General features: G+C 39.4%; 1 protein-coding gene across 1 annotated transcript in view; it reads right to left on the reverse strand.

Moving 5' to 3' along the window:
• Nucleotides 1-12776, reverse strand: part of LOC104525053 (receptor-type tyrosine-protein phosphatase T-like) — a 16607-nt gene extending 3831 nt beyond the window's left edge. Inside the window, exons 1-2 of the mRNA XM_010168104.1 lie at nucleotides 12742-12776; nucleotides 6759-6788 (exon numbers count right to left, since the gene is read on the reverse strand). Coding sequence (XP_010166406.1) covers nucleotides 6759-6788; nucleotides 12742-12761 — 50 coding nt within the window. The 5' untranslated portion in view covers nucleotides 12762-12776. The remainder of the gene's footprint in view (nucleotides 1-6758; nucleotides 6789-12741) is intronic.
• Nucleotides 12777-13959: the final 1183 nt, after the last annotated feature.

Consider the following 13959-nt stretch of genomic DNA (forward strand, 5'->3'; position numbering starts at 1 on the left):
CCAGCCCCTGAGAAGACACTTCCTGTCTCATGCATTATGCAGCTGAAAAAGGGAAGAAATAAAGGACCAGGCATATAACTGGAAGAGGAGTCTGATACAATCAACACAGGTGAAATGTCAAAATGTGACTAAGGGGATATTAATGGCTATTTTACCTCTAGGTGTAAGGAAAATGTGCCAAGAAGAAAACAGGAGTCCGTGGATGGGGGTTACTAGGCTGCCCTTTTCAGTTCAAGAGGGTTTGTAAATGAAGAGATGACATTTACAGGCACTGTACACACACAGGAGGGATGAGACAGAAAGATGCTCAAAGCAGAATAAAAAAAAAATGAAACCAGCTGTATAATCAGGCAGTTGAAGCTAACCCAGCTAACACAAGGATAAGAACTATTGACAGTGAACCTAAACTAAGTGTGAATTTTTTTGGGAAAAAAAATAAAATAAAATAAAAATGGAGATTTGATTCAACTATTTTTGAAACTTCTATCAGAGAACAGATATAAAATCCTGAAGTACTATATTAAAATTTCGTGAGTTCCAGTTTAACGGTCAAGGAATGCAAACGGAGTATCAACTACAAAGCATTTACTGCCACGGACATTAATCTGAAAGCTCAAGCAACATTTTCAGTTAGAAGTATCTGCAGGATAAGATTCCTGCTTTGTAGAGGTCTGGATAAACTTCAGGGATTATATTTTAAACGCAGCTTCAAACTCATCTCTAACTTTTTATAGCAATTTTACATGCATGAATGTTAAATCTGTAACTGCCACTCCTAAAGAGCTCTTGTGCGTGTACGTTGACAGATTTAATTTTAGATGTTTCACAAGGATGGATTAGATACACTATAACGTAGATTTGCATGCACAGGTAATTTAGACATTAGGTATAGATCACGTAACTTAAACATGAAATTTCCTCCTACAGTCAAGAATTGCATATTGCCCTCATTTTCAATAAGCAATTTAAGGAAGCTACAAAATACAATTCCTTTTAGATATTTGTGTGCAGCAGCCTGCTCAGAGTACACATATTTTTTGCGATGAAAGCTGCACAAAATTAAGGCAGGCAGCAATCAGCCATGCAAACACCCAACTGAGAGCACTGGTTAAAGAGCAGATCTATTGAAAAAGATCTTTGTCCCCTAAACCTGTAGTAGATCACAAACTCAATTTGAAAGAACAGTTTCATGCTGGTTCCAAAACGAGGGAGGGATTATACATGGCACTGTGGTCTGCAAGACACAGATAATCCTTTTGCTCTGACTGAGGATGGGCAAGGCCTCTGCTGCAACACTGCACTTCAAATAAGATGTGTGCCAAAGGGACACGTACAAAAGTGGAAGAAGCTAGAAAACATGACCTACAAGCAAAGGCCAAAGGAAATATGGATCTTTCATCTAGAGAAAAGAAAATCAAATAGTGCTGATAGGCCTTCAAACATGTGAAAAGACACCCAGGGAAGATGTTCTCCCTGTCTACAGGGGCTGGGAAAAATTAATGGGGCTAAGCTATGGGAAGGGCAGTTCATTTTAAACTTTGGGAAAACTATATGCAGTAGAAACTGCCCAACTCTGGAGGGGATCGGGCAGGCGGGCTGTGAAATCTCGGTCACTAGAGATTTCTTTAAACAGAGAGGAAGAAGAAGGTGAACTAAAAGCAGTGCAGCCTGACAGCTGAGATATCTCCTCCCCGGGCTCCCATGGTCCTGCTCAAAACCTCAGCTCATCACATACCGCCTTGTGCAGACCATAACCTCGGCAGAATGAGAAACGTTCTCTGGCCTGAGCAAACAGGCAGCTCACGGCTTCTGATAGCCACAAACACCCGACAGGCAAAACCAGACACAGCTTCATTGTATTTTTTGACTGCCTGCCATGGTGAAGCCAAAGCTCCTCCAAAGCAGAGGTTATTGCAGGAGCAGAAGGGAATTCACCAAAGGCCAAGTGAAGAGTGAGGACCAGCCACATCGCTTTGACTTTAGATGATTTCCAGAGGTCCCTTCCAACCCCTACCATTCTGTGATTCTGTGACTTCCAAAGCAAACATTACTTGACACAAGAAAGTGATCCAACAGATATAATTCAAAAGATGCTCTGAATCTGTGTGTCTACAAACACAGGGCCTGGAAAAATGTAGGGCTGCACTGTCTTAAGTTTTACTTGATCAAATGAATCACTATTTGTGGAGGACATTTACGCAGAATAACAAAATTTAGACAAATGCATATAGCGGTCATGCTGTGTCAGTATATACTGGTATAAACAGCCCGCAAGCACTGCCCTCTGCAAAGGTTAGGCTTGCAATCACCACACAAATATGTCCTAAATAAAATCTCACCATTTCAGGATTTATTTATTTAATTTTAATTGGACTGGCATAACCATTGATTCAACATTCTGTTCTTCCAGCATTTAATGAGAAATCCAATTTCTTCTAATAATCTGGATTTAGCAAGCTGACCTGTGCTGGCAGATCCCACCATCCATGGAAATATATGGAAATATGTATGTATGTATGTATGTGACTATACAGAGGTATGCCTATAAATAAAACAATGTTTTATTTCTTTTCGAATGTCCCACAGATGGTGGAAATAAATTCAGCACGAACTCAGTTATTTCAGAAAATGCAAGTATAAATTTAGCTTAATACCTTTGACAGAATCTCTCCCATGAAAAGAAACTCCTGGCTGAAACCACCACCACAATTAAAATTGGTATGAAATTACGATGGGAGTTGAAATAGGAGTTGAATTCCTACACTGCAATCGTGTCCTCACTACTCTGGCCATTTCAGGGGAAAAGAAAAACAACATATTGGCCACTGAACGCCCTTTTCTTATAAATAACGCTAAACTGAGTCCTTGTAACACATACACATATGTGTTTCCAGAAATACTTCTCTGGTCTGATATCACTCTTGATTAAATTTCATTCTGTAACCATTACCAAGTCCGGGAGAAAGAAATAAACCAAAACAGAACAAAACAATCCAACCTACGCACAGAAAACACTTCCATTCCTTTTCTTGGTGAAGAAATAATAAAGCCTTGAACTGTTGTAAAAGAGATGTCTGTCATTCAGTGCAAAACCTCCTTTAAACCAGATGAGTTGCTGTCTGTGTTTTACTGCTTCAGCAAGGAAAAAAACCACAAACTTTCAGCCATGGATGGGTGGATCTTACATTGCACATCGTATCTTACAATGCACTGAACATAAATGCCACGTGACAGAGCTAGCAATCCTACACAAACCTCAGACAATGCTTGCATTGTTGTAAATACAGAGTAACTCCTCTGGAAAGGTTCATGCATCACCCTGGTGACAGCAATGCAATGAGTGCACCAGGACAGGAGCTCCTAATTCTCCATCCCTTTCTTCCCATCACAAAACTAAGTTCTCTCCAAGGATCTCAAATCATAAGCAACTGACTTTTAATGATGGGGAAACTGAAGTACACAAAATGATGTCAAGCCTGCACAACAACTTAGCATGTTAGGAACAGAGTTTGTATTTCCACCTAAAGTGTGTGAAAGACCTTCATGGCCTTCTCTTTCAACCATGATAATATCGTTTCCCATATGTTGTATGAAGTTTTTATTGAAGTGTTGCTATGCAAAAATTCCACAACTATTTACCCAGTACACACAAATACGCACATAACAGCTAAAAGAGCTGCTCTTATGAATGACTTCTGACTGGTTTCACCAAAGCTGCGGGTACTCAACCATCTTACAGGATCAGATTTTACAGTCCTGGATGGCAGCAGAACACAAGACAGGCTGAAGGCAGAACTCCAGTCTAAAGACTTCCACAATGCTTATGGCCCATCTCTGCAAAAATCAGTTACTTGTGATATATGTCTCCACAGACTTATCATTAAGAACTGTTTAGAAGAGTGAAGGTTGGAGATTTTGGTCCCTAAAAAAAAAATTTAAAATGCCAGTATAGCCAAAAACAAAGGGTTGAGAAGAAGAGAAGAAATATCTGAAAGTAGATGAGAATTACTCTAAGAAGAGCATCTTTGAAGTCCAGAAACTGAAACTAAAAATGAAGTCATGTAGTCCATTTGGTCATATTTAAAGGTCTGCCAGCAGATCTATTTGAGAACCTGCTTCTCAATACTTGTAACTCATTCAACTGAATTTTGCTTGAAGACTAAAACATTCATATGAGGTCATAGCATGGAAACAAATTCTATTTTTTTTCTTAAATGTATATATACATATACATAGTGCTGCTCTTATTTTCACAATATTTCAAATAAACTTAAATCAAACCTCTGCTCATAAGAGGCTGTAGCAATTTCTATCAGCTTTGGCTAAAAATTACACAGTCCTTCGCAATTTAAGATTTTCGTCTGCAATCATAATGAAATATCCTATTTCATGTGAAACTTGAAAAACTAGACTAAAATCTTCATTCTCCTGCTCTGCTTTCTTCCCTCACTACTGGAACTTTCCTCATACCTTGACTGTGTTCAGAGGAAAAGAAAAATAAATAAACAAGAGCTTGGTTCTTCCAGAGCAGGGAACAGGACAAATGTCAACCTGAAAACAAATGCTGCCATGTACAGCCTCATGATGGAAGTATTTATTGTGTGATGTCTATTTATGTGTTACCTCTACCATAGTGATGGCTCCAGCTAGAAGAGCTCATGTTTAATGGGGTACCTGGGACAGCATAAGCACAGAGATAAGAATGAGCAAAAATGTTGCAAAAAAAATGTTGGGTGCAGTACTAGGTAGATATAGTCACATGATTTCTGCATCCTGAGCTCAAATCTCCATTGAGTGTTTCAGTGGGGTGCTATGAACACTGAAGCTTGCCTGATGACACCTCTGGCTTTGCTCTACCGTGATGTGCTGCATGGTGCACATCTGCCTTATTACATCTTATTAAAGCACTTGCTTCTGCTACTGCTGAAGTTCATTGCAACCTCCAGCTTGGGTGTCTTACAGAGGTTTGTCTCTTCACTTTTCCTGAGTCACTCTCCTATTCCCTGAGAAAAAAAGTTCTTCAGCCAACTGCTTAAAGCATTGTTGTTGTGCATTTGCAAAATGGGGTCAAAAAGGGCTCAGAAGTTGATTAAATGTTTTTAAAGACACAAATCTCAAAATAAAATAAAAGAAGGGAACATTCTGACCACGTTCTGCCTGCTGGAAGAAGACAAAATTATAATGGAAAACCGGGGACTGAGTTTTTCAGGCAATGGTGCTGATGGGTCGTAAGGAAACAAAAACAGTAGAACAGCGCAGGGGGCATTATTCTGACATTCATGAGAAATATGCAGAAGAGGAAAGGCTGTAGCAAGAAATACAACTCATTAGTAGCACCTACACATTAAATCCATCCTCTACTTTAACAGTTAGTTAAGCTTCTCTTGAAATCTGAATACTTAAGGTCAAATTCCATTCTTGGTGAATCAAGGTGAAGGCTAGAGGAAATGGAGTTACTCTGCATTTACAATTATGTAACCTGGCAAAGTCAAAGCTCATTACAGTGTCTTTAGGCTCCTCACATACTTAGCAAGTGGAGAAGGTTCTTCTTTCAATTATTTTCTGATAGGTAATCGAGAAGCAAAATCACTCCAATGGGTGGTACACAGGGATCTTCACAATTAACCCTTTTGCCCTGTTCTTTGGGTGTAAATCAACTCATATGGTAAGGAAGTCAACTTCCACTAAAAGACCAGAATATTAGTGCACTCATTTGGCTGACCTGCCAAAAACCTTGCAGATGAGTCCACAGGTCAAAGTCATCAGATCAAGGCAAAGACGAACTGTACGAACAGGCAAAGCAGGTTTCCAGGGGTGGCAGACTCGGAGGGGCTAGCAGAGCAGTCACAGCCCTTTTGACAAGTTAATTTATGCCAGAGCCCTGGAAAATCTGGCAGGTCACTGCTTTTAGGTCAGTGATAAGACTGCTGCTTCTGAGACATGGAGAATGGAGATCTGTTTCTCTTAGCAGTAACATTTGGCTTCTCCATCCTCCCAACCCTCTGGTGGCAGCAAAGGCATCCAACTCAATTCTCCAGAACTCCTTCCTCAGATCATTGATCCTCTCCTCCTCCTAATCCTCAGACAACTATTATCGTGGCAGAAACAGCTTGGCCCTGATTACTTTCCAGCCCCTCAACCTTTAGACAACAGATGGCTCTGAAGCTACTGATGTGTGAAGCATTTTCACGTGTCTTAACAACTGCCTTAATTATGCAGCTTTGTCATTAGGACTGGACAGGTGATTTAGATCTGAATTTCTGAACCACTTCACCAACCAATGGTCTGAACTGACACTTGGAACCTGGCAGCTCCAGGAACAGGGATGTTTGCTGAGATAACATCCAGTCCTAGTTATCAGAAACCTTACATTTTTCAATAACATATATTCATGGCTGAGAAATTCCCAATAACTTTTGGGTGTGAATTTCTCTGCAGTCTGGCTAAATATGATGGACAATTTTAAAAGTGCAGTTGGGACACTCTGTATCTGTCCCATTAGCATTTGAAGAACTATAAACCATAACTGACCTATCTGTGGACATTTATGTGTTTGCAGGAACAGTTATGGGTGCAGTGGTGAAACACAGAAAGCATTAACAGTGTGAAAGTGAGAAAATAAAACACAAGCTGCTGGAATGACAAGGATAAATGGAATGGTAAAAAAAAAAAGTGGTAAAAGAAATTAATACAACAAAGCACAAAATTACTACAGGGTGAACATGCTGTAGAAACATCATCCCCAACTAAGTACTTACAAGTAATAGGAGTAGGAATATGCATTTCTTCTAAATGTGGACGGCCAGTCAGATGAACAAAATATCCAAAAGGAGAAAAAGAGAAAAACACATAATTAGATTTATATGAACTCTAGGATCTTTTTCAATTTACAGAATATTTGTGCTGCCTCTTGTACCAAGCTACTTCTCTCCTACACTTTTTTCAGGAGCTATATGTCGGTGAGGGGTGGATACTGAACTGGAGACAGTTCAGTATTGCTGATGACTTGTGTTACCATTAATACATCCCCTCACCTCTTTCTTCCTTAACTTTGCCATGTCAATAACACGGGTAATGAGACTTACCTTTGCCTGCAAAGTACTTTGAGATTTTTGGAATGGAAAGAAATATGTAAGAGCTAATATAAATAATAATAAATCGGAAAGTGACAATGTAAGAACAGGACAATTTTGGAATATTTAGACAATGAGAAAATTGTGTAATGATAAATCAAGCTTCATCAAATTCTAATATGCAAATAGTTCATTAACAATTCAAGCATCGCTACATATTTATAGGTGATCACTGGGGGTATGTGTGAGCTTCCTGCGTCACTGTGATTAAGCGTTTTCTATTACCGCTCTAAACAATACACTTCAGAACATTTTGATAGGTTTTTGAGCAGCACCACAAAACAGCCTTGGCAATCAGTTATAACTTAAGAGGTGATGTCTTCCCTTGTAGAATTGGGAAAGGGCTTCTCTGAAAAGGCTGTTTCACAGCAGATCTAGCACACTTTAGTACAGATTAACAGCAAGGCACAAAGGAGCCTCGGAAGCAGGAGACATGGTCAAGACAGGGAAAAACAATGAAACACAAACTTCAACATATTGCACAACTTTAAAATCCCACCCTTGAAGACACTACAAATCCTAGGAGGTGCTTTCAAGTACCAACACAGGCTTCAAGCGTTCATTTTTATGGTTGCTCTGAACACAACTTTCGTAAGCACACATGGAAAGCAGATTCAGCACAATTACTGTCTGTGCACGACTGGGTATGCACACACTGGGTAAAGGACAGTGCCTTACAGATGGTCAAGAGGATTACTCTGAAGTGACATGCTTTATCTGGAGGTAGCCCTTGCTATAAACCTGAAATTCTGGCCAGATTCCCCATATATGCCAAGTTATTTGAATGACACCAATTTCAAGGTACACCTAAATATATTTTTAACTTAATGCTATAACCTTCTGAAACTCAGAGATTCTACATGCCACAGCAATGCACCAGTTAAGGTGCAGTGATTGTCACTGAGCTTCACTGGGAAATTCTGAGCTCTTCTGAATATCTAAAACAAAGGGAAAAATCACCACGATCTGGAAAATGAGAGTCCACGCAGCTGATCCCTCTGCATCCCCAAAATTATTCCGTTAATTAAACCCCTCTGATACACCAGTGACAGGCTTCATACGACACTATCAACTAATTGTTCTGTTGAACATTTTGCTGTACTTTCTGCTTTTCTCATGTCTCAGTCAGCGGACATATGTGATCACACGAGACTCTTAGTTCTCATTAAAAAGCTGCGTATCCCTCAAGGCTACAGAGGAAAGCTCAGAAAAAATTATTCCATAAGGACAGAAAATAAAAGAAGAAAAAGAAAAGCAGGGTAATATTTTGGAATTGGAAAGACCATTTTGGCTCAAGTTCTCCAAAAATATGTAACTTAAAATAAGGAATTCCTAAGGAATATTTCAAAACTAACAGTTAAAATTGGTCAGAGTTACCGGTCACTAAAAACATGACCCGATCCCAGGATGTATCACACAAGCTGTAAACCCTGCCTGTCATCCACCTTAATTATGGAAAGAGAAGGGACACAGGTCACTAAATGTGTAAATATCCCTATGATAACTCTGTCCTATAGCCTGAGCATGTTCTGCTCAAGAGGCTTTTGGTTTTTATTTAATTAGTTTAAGGTAACAACCTAAATCCTAATCCAGAATGAGGAGCTGAATTTTCATAGAAGGAACTAATCCTAGACCCTACATAGCCCCAAATCTCCTTTTTTGCTACCAACAGCAGTTTAAAGAACCCATTTACAGTGTACCCCTGACAGCCTGTCTGATCCTATTTATTCAGTCTTATACTTAAAGGGGTCAGTAGAGGCTTTGTCCACTCAAACGCACAAGCCTGAAAAGTGTCACATTCTTCACTCCAGGGAAATGCAAGTCACGATTACACCAGAGATAAAACTGTCTAGATGAAATCAGAACTGACCAAAATCTAATTCTTTTGGGGGTCAAAGTCAAAGGGCATTCTCTCCAGAAAAGAAGTTTACAAATGTCTTGTTTTTCTTGTTTCATCTTGTTTTTACTAACCCTGTATTCTCTATTACTCAAAATAGCTAACTAATATTAAGGACAAATAAGCTCTTTAGAGAATTAGAAATGTTTAGATATAATAAAAATACCGTATTTCAAGGTACGTATCTATTAATGAAAGAAAGTGGTACTGCCTTATGTGGGCAGATACACTCAAGTGGACACTGATCACCAACTGTCAATTAACAGGTTAATTATGTAGCAGTAATTTGTGCATTCATACACATATGATGATGTCAGAGCTGCAAACATGTAACTCATGTAGCTCATCAGTTCCCAAGACCAAGAAAACATTTTTTTAAATGGTTTGATTTTAGCTCATGTAGGACAGGTTCAGAACAGAAATTTATACATACACAAACATATTTTTTCCATAGATATACACATACAGAAACTTCAGTAGACCTTAGGCAACCCCAGGGTTCAACTAAAATGTTTTAGATAACAAACGCAAAACCAAACCCAAATTTTCCACTGCATAAACATTCTGCCTGGTTTAATTTGGCTTCACATATCTGATTAAACCCTATAAAACATTGGCAGTCCCCAAAAATTTGCCAGTTGCTACAGTTTTTGCAATATGATCTATTGAAACTAAGAGCAATGGGGTAACACCTTGCCTATGAAAGGTAAAAAAACCCGTGTGCTGTTTTGGTGTGTTCTCAGAAACAAAAAATAGCTTCTGATGTTCTGTCTGATCCTAATCTCAGACCAAGGTCTGTTTTCTTTCAGTGCTTCCTTCTCTTCTAATATCTCTCCTTCCTATTCGGCCCTTGTGAGGTCCCATCTGGAGCATTGTGTCCAGGCCTGGAGCCCCCAACACAAGAAAGATGTAGAGCTGTTGGAGCGGGTCCAGAGGAGAGCCACAAAGATTATCAGAGAGCTGAAGCACCTCTCTGATGAAGAAAGGTTGAGGGAGCTGGGCTTGTTCAGCTTGGAGAAGAGAAGGGTCCAGGGAGACCCCATTGCATCCTTCCAGTACCTGAAGGGAGCTTATAAACAGCAGGGAAAGGGACTTTTGATATGGGCAGTGACAGGACAAGGGGAAATGGTTTAAAACTAAGAGAGGGCAAATGTAGGTTAGATATTAGGAGGATAATTTTCACCCAGAGGGTGTTGAGACACTGGCCCAGGCTGCCCAGAACAGTTGTGGATGCCCCATCCCTGGAGGTATTCAAGGCCAGGTTGGATGGGGCACTGGGCAGCCTGATCTGGTGGTTGGCAACCCTGTCCACAGCAGGGGGGTTGGAACTGGATGATCTTTAAGGTCCTTTCCAACCCAAACCAGTCTATGATTCTATGATTTGCTCTTTGCACCTCTTAACAAAATGCTTCATTCAGGAAATCCACTACTGTGCCTATTACCAATGAACTATGATGCCCTGGACCATGACCAAATGTCACTGTGATATTTTCCAGCTCCATTTGAAGAAAATGCCTCAGGTTTGTCTAATTAAATTATTTTTCTGCATTGTTGCCTTGCAAGACTACCTTGTCTTCTACAGAGGCATTAGCTTTAGTGAACTGAAAAGGGAAACTTTTTAAAGTAAGGTTAATGCAAAAAATGAATGCAAGAGCTTAAGCTCCTAACGTTTCTGTTTGTAGAAGAGAACTTTGCTGTTAAACTGCTGTCTCCAACAAGTGTGAGTTTTCAGCTGTGCTCCTCCACAAGTTCAAACCAATCTGTGGTCCAAAGAGGCCTTTCCTTTCATAAAAGCTGGTCCCAATCTGCATTAATTTACAAATTAAACAATCCTGGCAGGCTTCAGTTCATCTTCAGTGAACACTTGTCCACATGCAGCTCCAAGCCTCAACTGGCCATGACTGTGGTGCCCATTCCAGGGAGACGCAGACATGATGCCATCAGCAGGTTTGTTGGCTATGCCGGAGGTGTGCTGCGCAGACCTGGAGAGTGAGCCTCCAAAACCTCTATCTGCACTGTTAGAACTTCTTAATAGGAAAAGATTTTAAAGTCGATGAGCCAGTTCATTTCTTATAATAATGTGTATTCCAGTGGGTAACCTTGCAAACAACAGCAAACAGGCAAAGAGAGATCCAGACTGCAGTGATTTTGCCTGTTTGCTCGGGGGCGAGGAATGACACAGAGGAAAATGTAATTTTCCAGCACTAGAAAGAAAAAGGGCAGAATTTATATTTCTTATATTCCCACTCACCTCCTTTCTAATTTTAATTTTAAAGAAAGATGTCCAGGTTAACAGAGACTATGGCAAAACCAGATAGAGCAAAGTTCTGTCCATGGGACATAGAATCATAGAATGGTTAGGATTGGAAGGGACCTTAAAGATCATCCAGTTCCAACCCCCCTGCCATCAGCAGGGACACCTTCCACTAGACCACGTTGCTCAAAGCCTCATCCAGCCTGGCCTTGAACACTTCCAGGGAGGGACATCACACCTACATTCACTAAACATTGGTGGTTTGGGGACCAGGCTAGTTCCACAGAGGAACACATGCACTGTTAGGAGGGCAGTTCAGGTCAGCACTAATTAGAGAATTTTTATATCAAGCAAATGCTTCCTCAGACTCCAGCCCCCAGAACTTGCTCTGCATTATGATTATTTTTCATTCTGCATTTGTCTGTGTTTTTCTCTCTATGAGATATCAACTTATACTGCATTAGTCATGACAGTCAAAACATCCTAAGAAACCAATATTGGAAAAAGCTGGATCTTGACAGACCTCCCCATCATTTGTATTTAACTCTGGTTAAAAATGCATCAGAAAAAAAATAAATAAAGCTAAAATCCAATTATTTTCTATACCTGCTAACTAAACTATATAATACAGTCTCTAAGTTTCCTTCTGATCTCTAATAAAAGTTTGTTATATTACGCATAAAATATGAGAGTCCATTAAAAAAAAAAAGGCAAAAAACCTGATAATCTACCTCAGCCATAAAGTTTTCCTTTTTCTTTGAAGGATTCCTACATGTTGATATCCTGGCCTTTTGCTGGTTTTCCAGTTTGCATTGAAAGACAGAAGATCAAGCTAGAATGTTGAATCATTGATACGTATCCAGACATCTCCACATCAATGCATTCATCAGAATGAGAATGACAACAACTTCACAGTGTGTTTGGAGGAAAAATTATTACTTGCCCATAATTCTAACTCTGAGAATTTTCCTACCTGTTTTCAAATTTATACAAAAAGCAGATTGGAAGCAATCACACTGTTTAACAGCAAGAGTCCCACATTTACATTTTGAAAGATGTGGTAGACTGGGAATATGAGTTTGACCATTGCTGTGCTACCTGCATAGGCTCACACGTCCACTTCCGCTGCCTCATTATCATTTTGTACTTCTCTGTGATAGTTTAACCAAAAAACCAGGACATTTTCCATGCCTTTTCATGAGCAATCCCTTCTCATTAATTATCATTATCATTAACTCTTTGCAGTAACAATCACTCTTTTGTTGCTCATATAATATCTACCAGAACAGGCACCTCTTCTGGGTCTACAAGTTCTTAGTGGTAGCGTTTGGTAAACAAGTATTAACTGCTGCCCTCTGTAAGACAAATGGAATGTTTTCTCTCCACCACATTTATTCTTTTTGAAGTAACAACACCCCAGCCAGAAGGTCCAAGATGGAAGCAAAGCAGAAACTTACCTTCTCTTGATGGTAAGCATTGCTCCCAAGAGGATAATAACAAACATCAGTAGACCAGCTATAACTCCAGCCATTTTCACCGTGCTGTCCACTTGTTTTTCCGGTTCCACTGCGTTGGAATTCTGAGTGGAAGCTCCTTAAAAGATAGAGGGAGAGGAAGGAGGAGATAAAAAGAGAATTTGTAGAAAAATCATGGAATGATCCACTTTAAATATTCATTTGAAAACCTAACAATATATTTGCAATCAAATTGCAATAGACAATTGTCCATCTAAGCAAATCTGTCTTTAATAAGGGTTAATGATAGATAATTCACAGCAGTAATAGGGTGTAAAATCCAAGCGTAAAGCAACTGACTCTAATATTTTACCATATTATACTGTAACGGGGAATTTACCCTTCTGAAGCACTCAGCATACACCCAGAAGCACGAGAATTAACAGCAGTTATAATTTTCACCTCAAATAGCTGAAGTGGAGGTGCAATCTTTACTTATCAAAATAATGAATGCAAAACTTTGCAGTAACATATCCCATAATACTATTTGCAGAAACTTTTTTTCTTCTAAAATCAGAATACATTTGTATTTCTCACTATACTGGAGGTGTGGTTTTTGTAAACATACCATTACAATTTTGCATGTAACAAGCATTAATCCAAGGCACAGAGCACCCTCCACATCACCTAATGCATTCCATGCACGAGTTCTTCTGCAGCCCAGGCAAGACAACATAATTTCTATTTGAAATTTTGGGGTTTTTAAGAAAAAAGCCTACACACCTAAAAATAAAACATATTTAGGAACATTATTTGCACAGCATTTCTTCTTTTACTTCCTTGTAATGATCTTACTTTAAAGGTCTTTTTCCCCTGCAAGAACTGAGGACCTTGTGGAATGCAATCTTCTCCCCTGTTGCTGAAACTACTTGTATAATGCTTATTATATACCTTGGCTCTGCTGACTTCACTACTTGCTGCACAGAATTTTTCCAGATATAGCTTAAACCACCGAGCTTGATTTGGAAAGAAGCCCCACAAGATTTGAGTCGTGGCTACTCTCAAGACTAAATAAGCCTATCTTTATAATATTCCTGATATACTTAACTACTCACAAAAATATTACCATTGCACTTGAGGAAGTTAAATGAATTCATGTGACATGAGATCACAATCTTATCTTGGGCTTCATCTTTGCTCTTGTAGTCAGCCAAGTCTTTC

The sequence above is a fragment of the Antrostomus carolinensis genome, unplaced genomic scaffold (genome assembly GCF_000700745.2).
Source record: "Antrostomus carolinensis isolate BGI_N321 unplaced genomic scaffold, ASM70074v2 scaffold15605, whole genome shotgun sequence".
In the NCBI taxonomy this organism is placed as follows: Eukaryota; Metazoa; Chordata; class Aves; order Caprimulgiformes; family Caprimulgidae; genus Antrostomus; species Antrostomus carolinensis.